Source organism: Montipora capricornis, chromosome 13 (assembly GCF_036669925.1).
Source record: "Montipora capricornis isolate CH-2021 chromosome 13, ASM3666992v2, whole genome shotgun sequence".
Taxonomy (NCBI): Eukaryota; Metazoa; Cnidaria; class Anthozoa; order Scleractinia; family Acroporidae; genus Montipora; species Montipora capricornis.
In genome coordinates this window covers 19,376,893-19,395,251 of record NC_090895.1, presented here as the reverse complement: position 1 = coordinate 19,395,251, position 18,359 = coordinate 19,376,893, and the positions used below count along the sequence as shown (strand labels likewise).

The 18,359-nt window shown below is 35.8% G+C and overlaps 1 protein-coding gene across 1 annotated transcript in view; it reads left to right on the top strand.

Annotated features, from left to right (window-relative positions):
* Positions 1–288: 288 nt before the first annotated feature.
* LOC138029135 (uncharacterized) overlaps positions 289–18,359 on the top strand; it is a 49,605-nt gene continuing 31,534 nt past the window's right edge. The window contains exons 1-2 of the mRNA XM_068876832.1: positions 289–441; positions 7,387–7,749. Coding sequence (XP_068732933.1) covers positions 303–441; positions 7,387–7,749 — 502 coding nt within the window. The 5' untranslated portion in view covers positions 289–302. The remainder of the gene's footprint in view (positions 442–7,386; positions 7,750–18,359) is intronic.

The following is an 18,359-nucleotide window of genomic DNA, read 5'->3' as shown; positions in this document are numbered from 1 at the left end:
TACAATCATAGTCAGTTTCTACTTTGTTCAGCGACACTGTTTTCACGTTTCTGCAATTCAACCCATTGATAATTTAATTTAAAATCTGTTCTCTTCATGCTCATTTTCTATATAGTATTACCAATAAGTGGATCAAGCAAAATTTACGACAAATGATCTGTTTAATCGTTGTAATTGACTATCTATTTTCGAGTTGTTTATCCCGAATAATTTTCAGGTCGATTAATTCATTTTATTGCGTGACACCAGGACGCATGTAGATTAAAAAGGTCAAATTAACACAGTCTTTCTGTGGTTGAGGAATGTACAGTATGAAGTTTCGCTCTCAGCATAACCAGATCTCGACAGTCTGCATCATTTCGCTTTGCAGAAAGAGGTTTGCAAGTAAGATGACCGGATGGTGTGTTTTCTATGTGCTTCTTTCTGTCTTTCAAGAATCAGGTAAGCCATTAAGCAAATTTCACAAATGAATATGCAAATTGTAATCATAATCAGCCATGGAAGTGCACTGGGCTTCAAAATATTTACGTGTGTGCTTTGCCCTTGATAAGAAACTTTGATGGTTTATTGCTTTATTTCCATTCCTTTTCATCGAAGTTATGTTATTATGGCGTCAATGATAGGCTAATTAAGTTGAAGCTTAAGTTCACTTTCGGTCTTGGATTATCCAAGAGAATTGACGACAATAAATAGCGAAAGATGTTAAAGATTTAATTGTTATACGTAGTGTCTTAATATTCCAAGGCTTAATACATCTGAAGGGTAGGAAACAAAGACCAAAGACCTAAGATCACCTTTAGAAGCGGCTATTAATCAAACAAGGGTTACCGTGTACCTTCAGGAGTGTTTTCAGTGAAACGAATGTAGTGCTCTCCAATTACGGCGCAAATACCAAATTAATGTTTACAAAAATGGCTACTGGAATATTTCTTTTATTATTCAAGAAAATAATTGGTCCAGTTTTCTCTTGAAGTTGAATCGCAAAGGTCACAATTTCATTTCGCGAGTTCTAAGTCAATGCGAATTTCATATTTCAGGAATTTATTTCTGTCAGTAAGTATGTCACCCAGAAACGTAAAATCAATTGTCGGAGATTTCCTTGATTCGATTGCACTCAAAAGGGATGTCACTAATATCGGGAAAGGCAAACGGCGAATGGCGAACGAGGAACGGGGAACGGGGAACGGGGAACGGGAAACGGGGAACGGGAAACGGAAAACGGGAAACGGGAACCGGGAACGGGAGTCTGGGAACGAGTGTACAGCAGTAACCCGCCTGAGAATTCAAAATGGCGGACGAAAACGACGTTTTCAAAAACTGATTTTATCGCTAGGTCGCGTTGACGACTAGCTTTATTGAAATATTGCCTAGGCGAAGCCACGAAGCCCAAATTTTCAAATTATAATACTTTATTCAGAATGACCAATCCTGAAACGGAGGACCCAGAGGTTATCCCTATTACAGGGCCTCCTTCCTAACTACAATTGATAATATTTACAAGTGATAAAAAAGGTTAAAAATTGGTACTACTGTAGGTGGCCCATGCTTCCTCTCTTCCCGACTTTTTTGCCTTTCTGTACAAGTTCTTTTTTTTCCTACTAAGTTTGATGAGGTCTTTAGTTATCCAGGGCGCTGTGGTTTTCCTCTTTTGCTTATACTTAGGGATGCAATCGTTTACTGCTGCAAAGAAAATATCCTTCCACATTGTCCAAATGTTATTTATGTCCTCACCTGCTAAAACTAAGTCCCACGGAGAGTGTTTAAATAAAGATTTCAGGTGACTCCAATCTGCTTTATTAAAAGCGTAAGTGTATTTCTTAGAGATACGACTTGTATACGGTGCACTGTTTATAGCAAAGGTGATAGCATTATGATCCGAGAATGGTTCACCAACCGTTACATTATTTACCAAATCGATATTGGTAGTTAGAACCAGATCCAATATGTTTTTACCTCTCGTTGGTTCGTTCACTAGCTGATGTAGGAAGTTATCTTGCACTATGTCAATGAGTAGCGCATGATGCTCTGAAGTCTTCAGCAATCGATTATTAGCCCAGTTGATCTCACTTAAGTTGAAATCTCCAAGTAGTATCATGTCGTTTGTTTTGATGTCGCTCAAAGAGTTTTGGAGATCCTCTAGAACCTTGAGGTTACTGTTTGGAGGCCTGTAGAATACTCCCATTACTATTTTCCTGTTGTTTGCTATAATTATATCTATGAATAGTAATTCAGATTCACAGGCGAGATCTTCTCTTGGGGAAACTTTGAAGCGGCGTTTCGTGGCGATTAAAACTCCTCCGCCAAAACGACCTCCTTGCTGTCGGTCTCTTCTATACACACAATATTCTCTGCCGAAAATTTCAACATCATTTATGGAACTGTCGAGATGCGTTTCTGTTAGTACTATGATATCAAATGAGTTGCTTGCCATCTCCATTTGCAGTTTGGCTGTTTTATTAACAATACTTCTTGCATTTGCATAAAATACCGATAATTTCGTAGCTCTGCTCTGCCGATTTTCTAATGGCGGATTATTGTTGTTATTGCTAGGAACACTCGGTTGATGAACATGTCCCGGGTTCGGGTGAACATCCCCACAAGAAAGTATCAAGAGTTCTAATTGATAAGTAGCATCATGGCTAGAGTAGTAGTTGATTTTCCGTTTGAAGAATCTCTTGCGCTTGATTCGGCAAGCAATGGAGTCAATGCGTTGCGAGACCAGCACCTTCACAGATGTAATCTGGAGTTGCAAAATGCCTCTGTTACAGTCGATTTCATCCGCTAATGATTTCCCTTCTACATTGACCTTGACTTCATACTTTGATAGAGCCCAGTATTCCAAGTCTGCAATGGTTGCTACCATTTGCTTTGACGATCCTCTTTTATTTTCCTTCCTGGAATCCTCTCGAGTCTAAAGGCCAGCTCTGATAAATTGTAAATATGATCCTTTGTGCTAATTTCGCTAACCCGCTCGTATGTTTCATTGAAACATCGTTTCCCGCGAAAAGAGCTTTGATAGTCTATATATGCTGTCAATTATAATAAAATTTTACTTCCGGTAATACTTTTGGAAATATTAAATATTGTTACATATGTTTTTTCTTTTTGGTATTTTTTTTGGCCATCCACAGGTTTGACCTTAAGAGCAGTTCTCTAAGAAAGTCAAGCAAAGTTGGAAATGAAAAATTTGACTGCCCTCCTTTCATTTTCTGTGTGGATTTAGGTTGACTGGAAGGATGAACACACGCGTGACACAAGCACACGCGTGACACTGTTGTGCACTGAAATCCATCTACGTGGTCGAACGAGAAAATAAAATGAATCCATTCTGATAAATTCACTAAGACAATACAAGACTGTGACCATCAAGAACAAAGCGTTGAGCTAAAATTTAATGCGTTGGTCGAGAAGCCATGAAGTTTGTTACGCGGACGAGTAGTCCGGACATGAAACAACAGACTCTCAACCGGAAGCATGGGCTTCTGCCGCACAGTGGCAGGAGACATAACCAAAAAAAAAAAACAAAAAAACAAATATCAAATCAAATAATTACACCGTTCATTACCCCAATAACAACAGCGCAATTGTTGTTCACAAGAGAATTTGACACTTGACGCCTTAATTGTTTCATTTATTTACTTTCCCGGCAAATAATCACGGATTTCTTCCCGGTTTTTGCACAGTCCACAGGTTTGCAAGTGTCTTGTGCTAACCCTGTCAAATACACTTAGTTTTACAACGTTTCCTCCCCATTCCCTGGACTCCCCTTTCAAGTTTGAAAACCAACAACACTCCATCTTACCCGAGCGTATATGCAAATCAGATTTTAACTTTTACATTGCTACTCTACTTTCGATCAACACACATAACCCTCCCCTTTCGGGAAAAAGAAAGAGTTAATAACAATAACAGCCTTTGGATAAAAATCAAAGCTCGGATTTTTGCCAGCGAGGTGTTAAGGAATCACACATTCGAAATCTGAACAAAATTTTTTTTCCTTTTTTTTTTTTCCCCATAGCGCCACTTTAAGCGTCATTTGCCTCATTTTCATACTTATGCTGACGACACTCAAGTGTATTTCTCATTCGAACAAAAAAGTGTTCATAATCAACAATCTGCTATCCAGTCATTATAAGCATGAGTAGCTGACATAAGAAGGTAGATGTTGTGTCATGTTATGTGATAGATTTATGGTAAACAATGATAAAACATAATTTCTCATTGTCGGCGCAAAGAGTCAACTTGAAAAACTTAGCATCCATCACGTGTCTGTTGGAAATACGCTCATTACATCTTACACAGCTGTACGTAATCTTGGTGTTTCGCTTAATCAAACCTATCCGTGTCTGGTCACATTAATATATTTAAAAGATTTCTTCATCAGCACTCTACGTCCAGTACATTATTAGAAAATTAGAGGGTATATCTATCTCGCGAAACAACAGAAGCTGTTGATTTCCGGGTCCATTTTAAGATTTTGACTATTGTTTACAAAGCCCTTTATGAACTAGCACCTTCTTACCTTGCTGGCCTGCTCCGTCCCTGCTACAATAACCGCTATTGTCTAAATAATGTAATTATAAGTTCCCTCTGTATTCAAAATTCTTGGTGATCGTCCGTTCTCAGTTTCCGCCGCATTTTTTTGGAACTACCTCTTTTTTGATGTGAAAAGTGCCAATTCATTGACTTTATTTAAATCAAATCTGAAACCTATTTGTTTATGAAGGCTTTTATAAGTATCAAAACCATTGTCTAGAGCAGTGTTGTTGCTGGGGTGAAGCTTTGATAGTCACGACTCGCACATAACACGAGCTTGAGCCGCCTATGGCAGTACAAGAGAGGGAAAGAAAACAGAAGAGAACAGCAATTCGCTTGCCTGAAGATGCCCTGAATTCAGTCTTCGTTCGAATGAAGTTAAGTCGAAATTTAAACTTAGATGAGAGGGAAGGTAAATAGCACATTCATTTTGTATCCTCTTAACTGGCTGAATGTTGGCCAAGGTGCTCACCAAAAGCACGGGAAGTAAAGGACATTTTTATTGCACTTCGGGGCTTGTCTTTCATAAAAATTATTAGGAAGATAATTATCCATTTACAACCATTGCTTTTGTTATTCAAATGTGCCAGCTACCACAGGAACAATAGATCGTTCGTTTCGACAGCCAGTGAGGCTCTGGTTGGCACATTAATAACACTAGGTGACGTCAACGATATCTTTCCTATAGCGGATCAGAAAAAAATAATGCCGGTGAAACAAAAGAACAAAGCGAACATAACAACATGTAATTAGCAAGGCCTTATTGGAATAACAGTCATTATGGTTCTTTTGTCCTTCGCCACTTCAGTCCAGTCTATGGAAGTCTACCACCATTCTGGTGATTGTGTTGGTTGCTTTTTAATAAGCCTTCATTTCTTGTCCCAATTCGACGCTGGTTCTAAACTATTACAAGCTTTACACCTGAAACCTAAATCCTTTTTTGACAGCGTGCTATAAGTACACATGGTTACCGTGTTATATCGTGCAAGCGCATGCTAAGATCGTGACACGATCCTTTGTTTTAAGAGATCATTTTACAGTTGTAGCTACAATTGTAGGTTACCTGGCCTAAGAATGGGAACGAGGCTGCCGGTGACCCTGTTTTGATACAAACCTTGTTGCTTTTGTAATGTTAATATGGACTAATTAGAATTATAACAATACAATTTACATTATAAAAGCAGTGGGGGCTTTAATACAAGGTCACCGGCAGCCTCGCAGCCGTTCATAGGCTAGGTCGCTGAGAAAAAAACTGTAAAATGGCTTATTGTGTGAACAAAAACAATGGCAACACTGTAATGAGGCAGGAAGTTTGCACGCAGCTATCGTGTTAACCCTTTGACTCCCAAGCGGCCCTGAACAGCCACACTCAGTATTTTACTCTTAGTAAACCAGAGTATTTTACTCTGTCTAACGCCAGGCGATTTTATTCGTCAATGGGGAACACCCAGGAGTCAGTGGGTTAAGAGCAAGTTCTTTTGTTCTTTCATGTGAACGTGCCATGTGCGAGCGTTCATTTTATTCCCTGAAATCCCATGGAGGGACACATAAATTATGATCCATTTTTAATCAAGAAACATGAACAAGTACGTGTACTGTGACAGGCCTCCGTAAATATACTGTACGTTATCATTTACTTTGTCGTTTTTTATTATACAGTGCATGTATTAAAGTACATGTTTTGCCATTAACAATGATTGCATTCAAGCATTTTTCACAAATTATGATGATTTTTATGATCATAGTACATGCTTCACGAGAAGTGTGTATGGCAAAGCTACTGCTCTGTTAATTTAGAAGAAAATAATAATAGGTGTGATGGAAGATGGTGGTGGAATGAGCATAATAATTATTCAAACCCAGCCCAGGTTTAAGACAGCATTTGATTCATTTTCTGAGTATACAGCTGTAAGTAGAAATTGAAAGAGCATCTTAAGTTGTCTACAGTAAACTCACAAGATAAAGGTATGACAAGAGAAATTTCACTGTCTAAAGCCTTGATTGATGTGACAGTTCTCAACAACCACTGTGTCAGTGTTTTGAAACTGTACTTGATGTCCTTGTTTCTTTAGAACTTCATTGGAACTTCAAAGTTTGTTGTCTTGATTTTTTGTTTCAAAAGTTGAGCTTCCAAGTTTGGGGTGGGGCTTATCTATGGGTGCGGCACATACAGAGATTTTTAGGCAGTACATGTTGTAGTTAGAATTTTTCCGTGCTTCTAAAAGCTTTTTCAGACTAGTTTGTTTTTTATTTTCCTTAATCTTAAAGATATTATCATTATCTGAAACAAAGGAAAATCAAAAGCAACAAACTACAATGTAGTTTGACAAATTTTAACTCCAACATATACATAAACTTATATTAAGATACTTTGTTCTTTTGCTGGCAACTATTTATCTGTATTGTGTTACCAATCAATCAATCAGTAATTTAATAATAATTATATTGAATCATTAATTTTAGCTGTTGTCGGGCTGTTTGCAACTTTGATCTCGTAACACTTCTTTAGAAACTCTGTGGGACAATGTGATCTGTTCTGTGAATAACTGTAACTGGATCACCACTCGGTTTCGTTACCCCTACCATTAATATTATTGTGAAACTTAAAATATAAATTTCTTATCAACATCAACGGTACATGTATCCTGCTGTTAGATTGCTGTTATTCTTGTAAATTTTCCTTAGAACTTTCTTGACTGGTGTCTTAACAGAGTCCAAAGATATAAACTTTCGCGAAGAATACCAGTAATATCATTAATGACTGATAAAACTCCAGCTTATAAAGTAGAGACACGGTTTATTCGAAATACAGTAGTCCAATCTAGGGATTTCTCTTTATCTCTTTTTCAGGTGGGGTGGAGTTCATTTCCCCTTATAAGGGAAAGGCTGTAAGGGGATTTGTTGGCTCTTCTTTGCAGTTCAATTGGAGCTTCACTGGGGATGTTGAGACCATTCTGTGGGGTCTCGCAAAAGCAGATGATCCAAGTGTGCTTAATTCTAGTCAAGTTCTATTTTTACTTACAAGGAATGGACCAGGCTCATTTACAACCCCAGCAGCATATGTTGGGCGAGTAACTGGAACAATTATCAATAGGTTGCTTATGTTTACTATCCACGATCTTAAAACAGATGATACAGGATATTATTGCTGTGAGATGATCCCACCACCACCTTCTAACAGGAAAACTGATCACGTTTGGTTATTTGTTCAGGGTGAGTATGGTAATGCTACTTTAAAACTGATAATTTAACATTGCAATAAATCTTGAAGTTTAATTGTAATTGTAATTTAATTGTAATTTAATATTATTATAGTACACCTAGGAAATTAAATTCAATGTGTTAATCAATTGTTATCTATCACATCTGGAAATTACAAATACAGCACATTTAAGTGCTACTATGACCAAAAAATCAATTCTTGTTTTTCTTTGCCTTAAAAAAAAGTACATGTGTATCTGTTTTAACTAAATAGTAGTTGTAGTTTTTTGCTTGTTTTTTTTTTGTTGCAAAGTACTGCAACTCAACTTATCTAAGTTAACAATAACACAATAACAATAGAAATGTAAGGAAAACCCTTGCACACTTTGTATTTAGGACAACGATGAAGATGCCAACGTGTTTTGCAATAATAAACAGCGATCAGGGTCTATTTTAGGTTCGCGTGTAGCTACTGTGGAGTTGGCAAAACGAAAAATAGATCCTGCCCAAATTCCACTTAGAAAATCTTTCCGCCCACTTTTTTGGATTGATCGACATGTCCTTCATCGGCCAATCAGATTTAAGCACCGCACCGCACCGCACCGCACCGCACCGCACCGCACCGCACCGCACGCACCGCACCGCACTGTATCACACCGCACCGCACCACACCGGTTGCTCAGTTGGTTGAGCACCGGGCTGTCACGCGGGAGGTCGTGAGTTCAACTCCAGCCGGACCAACACTCAGGGTCTTTAAATAACTGAGGAGAAAGTGCTGCCTTTGTAATTGCATCTGCAAATGATTAGACTCTCTAGTCTTCTCGGATAAGGACGATAAGCCGGAGGTCTCGTCTCACAACCCTTCAATGTTCATAATCCTGTGGGAAATAAAGGTTTCCTTGGTGACTTTTTCGGATGATCTTCAGTTGTAGTGTATTTCTAGGATTGCGCGCAGTAACGTCATGATAAGTAAAACGGTTTTTTTTTTTTTTTGATGAAGTGCGAACAGTAAGATCGACTCACAAAGTTTCGTTTATTTTTGTACAGTTGGTCTCTCTGGAAACATGCCATTTTAGTTTCTCGAATGCGAGTTTTAAGTCAACTCAACTCAGAATCGCTACTTTCACTCTTTCCAGAGATTCAAAGCCGATTCTGTAGAAGCTATGAGATGTCCCAAATGGCATATCTCCATTTATGCAAATGAAATCATGTTGCACCGTCCACGTCATTGTAAGAAAAAAGGGCGGCAAATTTCTTAGTACGTCAGTGGCGGATCAGTCTCGAAGACTTCGCAAGAGCTGCGTGCAATCACGATGACGTTTCAACTTCCGGCGTTTTAACAGCCAATCAGATCGCGAGTTTGGCCGACCAAAATTGGCCGACCGTCCGGAATTCTTGTGAGACGTTTGGTCAGGCCAAATTTTAGCGAGCGACGACATAAGAGAACATATGGGCGAAGCTAAAAATGGGCCTGATCGCAAGTTACAATATTATTGAAAGTGCAGCTATAATTTTTGAACGGCCGTAATTTTAACAGGAATATACAATAATTAACTTAGATGAAGTTAATGCCATGCGCAAAATCGCAAAAGTGTTTTCAGTGTGAAACATGTCATGGGGAATCAAACTCTGTTGCAACTTCGTTCCCAGGGTCTCTCTTCACTGCCTCCCAGAGTGTGTGGTTGGATTTTCTTTATATTTTTATTCCGCAACTCCTATGTGTTTGATAGGGCATTTTTAAAATTGATTATTAATCTTCGCCTAGTAGTATAGGAGTTGGTGGTACGAGAGCATTTTTGCAAAATGCTCTCATACCAATCCAACTCCATACTACTTTACATTTAATGGCTTCCAACTTTCGGTCTCGTATTCTTGGAAATCTATATGTTTTATATTTCTGCGAATCTATGCCGTGGCGAGGCAGAATGGATCCAACGCAAAATTTATTTTGGAACTATATGTTTTTAAAAAACCTAAAATAATATCTCATATAATAGTATAATGAGTTGCAAAGAACTGCATAAAGAACTTGTCAATATGGAAGAAGTAGTCTGTCCATTTTGCAATAAACAGATATCAAAGCATACTAAAAAAACAGAACAATGTTGTGATGAACCAGAAATAGTGAATGATAACAATATGCTAGTTTGTAAAAAATGTGGGTCAGTTAATGGCTATAAACCACTTATAGAATTTGTTGATTTTCACTCAAATAAGCATAGATTTCATCGTAAAAGTGTTTACCAAAGAAAATATCGTGTGAAAAACATTGGTAATAATATTGCTATTAAAAACGATTTCCAGATATCTGTAAAAAATATGGATAAAATAATGCGCATTTTTAAATCAATAGGGGAAGTGGTGCAAGATGTTAATATAAACAGAAAACGTATGATAAATCTTAATTTTATTATCAAAGAAATATTTAAAATGCTTAATCTTCCATTTGAAAAGGTTAAGACATCTAAATCTAGAAAAACCATTACAATGTACCGAAAGTATTGGAATGATATTTATTTACTAGCGCATGCTGAAATTGATTTGATAATTAAGGAATAAACTGTTACACAATCATATGTCTTTTTCTACATTTCTGTCTTTCATACTGATATAAATGTTTTTTTTGTACTTTTTAATTTATTTATAAAATGCCTCTATTAATACGTTTCCGTCTTTCATACTCATATAAACGTTTTTTGTACTTTTTGATCTGTTTATAAAATAATTCCATCAACTCATCCATTTCTTTCAGGTACGATTCGATGTCAAATGGGGTCATTAATCCATTTTCAAGATATGTGTGAAATAATGGAAAATCATATTTCATCATAGTATAGATCCTAGGTGCGTTGCGGATCACTCGCTCAAAATTTTTTTCCCCACTCAACCGTGTAATCCGGTCATTGTCCAAATCCAACTGACGTGAAACGCCAAGGTTTCCGCTATACTTATCAAAAGCGAACATATATAATCAGTCTACATAATATTTTTTACCATAAGCCGCATGATATTTGGAAACATCAGGGCATAAATCAGTCACAAAATCATCTACATTTTTTAATTCTGTGTGAAACGATGGTTGAAAATCACCGCTTCTCAACATGTCTTTTATTGATTAATAAATGTTGATAACTTTGGTATGCGTATGTGCAATTTTGTATTTTAAGATCCAGTGATTGGAAATCCATGTAAGACTTGATTAACAAAGCACTTGTGCTTATAGCTACCAGGGCTATACCGCCAGTTACAACAGCACTGATGATTCCGCCAGTACCGGTTAAAATAGAAACAGTATTTCCTAACAGTTTGAATTTTTTGAAGCGTTTAACAGCCTTTTTGTAAGCCCAACACTTTCTATGGTATGCCTTATAATAGCTCTTTAGTTCGTCGACCTGATCTTCTGAGAGTTTGTCTGAAATATGGTTCCAGCTAAATATTCTCTTTTTTCGATCTGCCATATATATGGTTTAGATTGTTAATCGTCTGCATAGACAATATAGTATACCACTGACTTGACCACAAAAAGGGGATCTTTTAATCAGTTTAGTTGTGTATTTTTCTGAAATAGCATAAGTGTAACCTCTACCGAGCTTATGGTGGACATAAAACCTCCCGGAAGCATCATGTAATACACTATGTGAATTTAATATATTAATCCAACCTAAGATCTTTTCAAGTAACCATGTTAGACAGCCATTACCTGATCCAAGAATACATATTTCACCATTATTGAGTTCGAGAATCTCATTTATAGATATATCTCTTTCGAGATGATAAAAATGCAGGTATCTATAAACAAGTGCTGATTTTAATATTTTATCGTCAATGTTTGGATGTTTTTCCTTTGTTTTTTCAAAATTGTATGTCACATATTCAAGCAATAAATTGATGTACATATGTACTTATGTTATATTATACATCAATTTCAATCAATAAAATCACCAAGGCATGTGTCACCAATGAGTTGTTGGTCTTAGATATGAAATTTATTCGATCTCCAGAATTGAGACTCAATGGTGCTTGAAATGTGATATGATTACAAAAAACATTGTTTGGCTTAGTTATTTGATAATCACTTTTCTCAATTCCATTAACGACTAAATTTACTTTAATTTCACCAGGAGGACTACCAGAAGAACTTGCCGTTAGAGAACCAGCAAATATTGCACCTTTTGTGGGCAAACAGTAACCGTAATTGACAGAGTTTTCAGTCCCGTTACCAAAAGACCACTCCAATTGGTCTAAATTTAAAGCACCATTTTCTTCAGCCCATATTGTAATAACTGGTTTAGATAGTTCGTGAACCTGTGACTTAACCACTACATGATTGTCATTGACAGCTGGTTTGGCTACGATGTTTCTGTCAGTTTCTGCATGTCCATCATCATTTATTAGAAGTTGAGCTTCGTCTATGATATATTCGTCAGAGTGATAGTCAATAGTGTATTCGATTTTGTCACCATTGTCATCAAGAAGATAAGTACCATATGAATTTTCAACGTATAATGCCATGTATATAATAAAAACACATTAAATGATTGTTTTAAATTCAATCGAGAATCCGAATGATCTTGGATTTTGATTTACATCGCTAAAACTCAGTTGTAAAATATATTGATTAAATGATCTGTTGATATTGACAGAAATCATTCTTGATCTCGAAAAATCCAAGGGATAATTGGCTGATAGTTGTCCTGTTGGCGTGAATGTTATTTTATGATTGCTGGATCTTGGTCGTCTTTTGTCAGCAACCAATGTTATTTTTGTGATATACATGCTCGGATATGCATGTGAAACACCAGAAATCGCAGTTAATAAGCATTGATTAGTTGTACCGGCTGCTCTTGTACTCATTCCTACGATAATGGAATTATATGAGAAGTTTTTGATGTACAATCTGCTTATAGCATCTGTGTCTTGTGTTGCAGTAGCTAAACCTGTTATTTTGTTGTCATTCATATCGATTGGTACATGTAGTTGAAATTTATTGTTAGCAACTTCAAAAGCTTTTTCATAATCATATATGGTAAAATCGAGATTGTTTTTTGCTTCATCTTTGATTCCATAAATCAGAACATGTAAAGGTAATAGACTAGGACTAAGGTTGTCAAGACTACTCTGAACATTAACATATAACCTTCTTTGAATTGATGGAGATATGCCGTCTGGAGAAAGATTCAATATACTTCGATAATATTTATAATCGGTATTGATTTTTATTGTGTATGATTTATCAATATTCATATTCAGTTTTTCAAATGTTATATTAAAAGAATCAAATTCTGCATCATATCTACCATCTTTTTCGAAATACACTTCAATACAAACAGTGTAATCATCACTCATATTGTCACGTATCAACTTAAACAAATTGAAATCAAACCTTCCTTTGAACAGACTAGAACTATCATTTGTTTTTTGAACCTTCAAAGAGAATGCTTTTTTGTTGGTTTTATGGGGTGAGTCATTATAGGTGATTAAATTCACGTCCTGTATTCCAAAATCTTCAGTGAATTCTCCATCGTCCATAGCATACCCTAGCACATTTTTGTGGTTTTGATGTGTACTAATAAGACTCTCCGCTATTTTTTGGTCTGTATATTGATTATTTTGGGTACTTATAGTTGAAAAAGCATCATTTATTTGCTTCAAAGTTACGGCATCTTGATTATGTGTGGCTCTTCCGAGATTTGTTAATCGTTGATTGTTCATATTTAGATTTCCCGTCATTGTATTACTGCCGTTTATTAAAACGACTTGATTTGTATTCAGTTTTTTATTAAGTTCATCTTTTACAAATTTACGACTAACGACTGCATTATCTCGATTCTCATCTCTAATACCGAGAATGGAATATCTCCCTGCATGATTGCTCCCGTGAGATGCAAATATTCAGCTGTTTTGCTGATCAATTGACTGTAATTGACAGCATCTTGAGAACTTGTGCCTGTTTTGACATGTGTTATTTTATTGTCTCCAAAATCAAAATCGCCAGTGACTTAAATACTACCATCCCTTTTTAAGTAATCAGACATGTCTCCGGTATGTGATTCAAGGTATTGCTTATTAACAGCGTCAGTGTTTCCTATTGGGTTGGCTACATTGATGACTCTTTTGTTATTCATATTTATTTCAGAGCCGTCTTTTCGAAGGTATCTGATTTCGGTTGTTAATCCATTGATGAGTTGATCATTATTGGTGTAAGATCCCACGTTGTAAAGTCTCAATCCGCTGAGATTGATATCACCTTGATCTTTTCTGATATATCTACTGTTGGCGGTTATTCCATTCATGAGTTGGTCGTCATTAGTGTAACTTCCAACATTGAAAACTCTGCTGTCTTTGCAATTAAGATCTCCAGCAGCGTTGACTTCCATATAATTGTCTGTAAAAAATTTGTAACTCATAGCGTCATTTTGATTTAGTGTTGGATTTGCGACATTTGTTATTTTGTGATTTCCAAAGTCAAAATCGCCAGTAACAGAAACTGAACCGTCTCTTTTCAAATAATTGTTCAAATCTGATTTTTCCGCTTTTTGAGTCATAAAGTTGTCAACGTAAAATTTATTGGTAGCGTCTGAATGTAATATCGGATCTTTTACTCCTAAGATTCTTTGATTTTTCATGTCAATCGGATTTCGGGCTTCTATCTTTCCATCATTTGTATTTAAATAAAAATAAAAGATATGCATATGTAAACTACTGACAGCGTCACTATGGCCATGTCTAGCAGGAGCAATATTTTCGACACGTCGATTATCCATATTAAGGGCTCCAGTCATTGCATTGCTTCCGTCCAATTTTAATGTCTTAGAAACTTCCGAATCGACATAACTCTTTGTACTAGCGTCAGTATTTGTCTGTGGTAAAGCCAAATTTCTCAGTTTTTTATTCTGCATATCATAATCACCGTCATCTGTTAGTTTAAAACCAACACCTGGTAACCCTTTTACTATTTCAATAACTTTTTCATGTGAAAATGTGTCTTCAGGTAATTTACCATTTGAGTAACTCATATATAATTGAGTTACACAATTCATTTATATTGTTTCATCAAAATTCTTCTTTACTTGTTTCTTAGGTTTGTCAATATATATAAAACTAAAAGGGTCTCTAGTTGCTTTTTCGTATAATTGTTTTGACACATTGTTTTCACGACATATGAGACTTTTTTCATTAGTACTCGGAAAATCATAAATGTAAAAATGTGAGCTTTTTAATCTTATATCTTTTGGTTTTTTATAGTATATTTTACTCAAATATATGACACAGCAGTTTTTATGACTCCCCTGTATATAATAGTCTACTAAGGGGCCTTGGTTTCTATCACATACAAAATCGTCGAATATCACAATTTTTTGATTGCCACCATTGAGATCCTTAACAGGAATTATTTTATCATTGCTTGCTTCAATAATATCATAACCAGCTTCTTCACTCCATGGTTCGAACTCTTTCATGAGATTCCGATGCTTTGACTGCTCCAAGTTTTTCGCATAACGGTATATTTTATCAAAGTACAACAATTCGTAAATCATATGAATCAGTGTATTGGTTTTTCCCGAAACAGAAGGTCCGCAAATTAGCATGCGGAAGCATTCTTTAGGCATGGATTTATGCTTTCGTTTGAATTTTGTGACATGATCATCTTTGGTGTCATAATTTAGTATTTTCATTTATATTATATGGGTATACTGTTTCAATAACATGGTGTATAACACGGTGTATAACACGGTGTTGAATGCTATTTTTTATATATGAATTTCCATTTTTATGTAATGTAACAATATAACAATAAATGAGTTTACTTAAGTGGAAAGAACTCGCAAAGAGTAAATCTGAATTAGGGGATAAGATCAATTATGTCCGTAATGCAATTAAAAAGCATGATATTGATCAGCAGACCAGTCAACAGGGATTTTCAAAAGTATTTAAACCAATTACAAGTAAATTAGATGATGTTATTGATAGTAATCAGGTTTTAAGGTTGCTAAGGAAAAAACGACCACTGAAGAAAGGAGAAGTTCCTGATTACGGCGTCGATATAGAGGATGAAGTTGAGGACATGGGTTTAGATGGTCTATTTGAACAACCTGTTTTACCACAGCAAGAAAAACAACTGGTGCCAAAACCGCCAACATATGAAGAATCTTTAAAAGATATTCTTGAAGGAAAAAAAGAGATTTATGTTGATCCTAAGTACTTTCCTGAAGAACCAGAATTACCACCAGAATATGATGAAGACGAGGAGATAGATTATGGATTAGATGATGAAGACATGGATGATGAGATATTAGGTGAACTTGGTCTTGAAAATTATGATTCTGTTGAAAAGGTAATGCAACAACAAGAAATGACTAAACGAAGAAACAAAAAATATCTCAATAAGATCATCAATGATGCTAAATTCAAAAGAAATCAATTAAAAGGTTATAAGTCTTCTATAAGTAAACAATTCAACAGTGGTTCAATTTCTGAAGCTATAAAACAACAGGAATACAAAAGAATAGACAACGCAAGAGCTACTTTAAACGCATACATAAATCATTATGAAAATAAAATGGAAACAATGAAAGGTTCTGGTATGAAAAAACAAAAAGGTGGTAATGTGATATTTTTCAATAAACCGAAGGAACTCATAAAAAAATTGGATTTGATCATTGGTGAGATATTGGCAGGTAATACAAGCATTGACATGCGAAATATGGGTGTTTCTATATTGGACACATTATTAAAAATGTCGTCAATTAACAAATCACAATATGGTAAATTATACAAACAATATTTTTAAATTTAACGTAGCTTTATTATATAATGGAACGAGAGATAGTTTTATCATCTTATAGTGTGAAAAATCAAGGGGACAATAAACCAGAAGATTTTACAACAAATTTCATCAGACCTATAACTCTGGACAATAATAAGCAATATGTTATTGGTCTTAACAGAGTCATCAACATGTCATTCACTTGGTTCAATGTCAATGCTGGATACAAAAATCAATTGATCAAATACAGTTCAGACAATGGTTCAACTTTTAAAAACATTATCGTTCCAGCTGGGGTATGGAATTACACAGATTTCAACACACACATAAAGAATGTAACGAAAACTGGTGATACGTATTCGATCAATCTTGCATTTGATGACACAACATTTAGAGTTACGGTTACATTAGCTGCAAATTACCAACTTGATTTAAGAGCAAGTGATTTTAATGACCCAATAGGTTTTGACAAAAAGATATTAGCAAGTGGAACGCATATTGGATCAAGAGTGCCAAATCTCAGTCAACACACAGACACTCAATATTCATTGCGATTTAATTAACGAATCGCTTGTAGACAGTGAAGAAACAGACATCATTTATTCATTCTCAACCAGTGTACTAAAACCAAGTTACTCCTTCACCGATGCACCGCGGGGAGTCACATTTAACCCAATCAATAAAATCACGATTTCATCGATCAGAATATGGATAACCGATGGAAAAAGAAGATTAGTGGATCTGAATGGAGCGGATACGGCTTTTTCACTAATTCTAAAAAGTATCTAATATAACAGTATAATGAAACCGTCTGAATTTAAGAGGTTTTACCATCCAAAACTTGGTAAATTTGTATTTCAACACAAAGGGTCTGGAATTATCGTTGATAATATTTTTAAACCGTTAAAGAGTGTGGCATCATCTGTTTTCAAGAAATTTGCTAAGCCAATGGCAAAGAAGGCATTAGAATCAGGGGTTTCCCATGCAGGTGATAAAATTGGTAAAAAAGTTGCTGAAAAATCTGGTGATTTAATTATGAAGAGATTAGCAAATTTGAGAAAAGGAGCTACAACACAAAAGGCAATTGTTCCATCCTCACCCATTAAACAGCAAGATGAAAGCACTGATATGATCCTCAATAGATTGATATCAGGATCTGGAAGAAGGCGCAGAGTCTTCAAATAAATAACATGACAGCAAAATTATATAATATAATATTATAAATGGCTTTTAGAGCAAATGAATTTTTACAAAGAAATGAGTTGGTGCGTTTTCAACTTGATGATGTAATTAGAGCCCCAGCCAATGGTCAACACCAGCAGAAAAATGGATATACATTCACAATCAATGATCGATCGAGTTTCTACGATTGGTACAATGCTTATTTTGAGGTTCAGTTCCAGGTGCAAAAATTGGCTGATGGAGCTGGATATGCGGCTGCCGACAGAATATCGGTTATCAATGGATCTCATTCATTGATTTCTCATCTCATGATAAAATCAGCCGGCAAAATTGTATATGACACAGACAATTTACACAAGGTCGTTTTTGTTAAAAACCTACTGGAATATAGTGACGATTTTAGTCGCTCATTAGCAAAGAACAGTCTTTGGTACTTGGACACAAGTTATGAGATAACCAATGCCAATCAAAATACAGGCTTTGAGGCTAGAAGATTGCTTACTCAAGCTGCCAATAATGATGGAACGGGAGGAGCAAAAAATGTCAATAGAATAATACCTCTCAATCGTTACAGTTTTTTCGAAGGGTTGGAGAGTAAGATGTTGGTACCGATGCAGCTTGAATTTACTTTGAGGTTAACGGATGATGCAGAAATGATTCAAAAACTCAACGC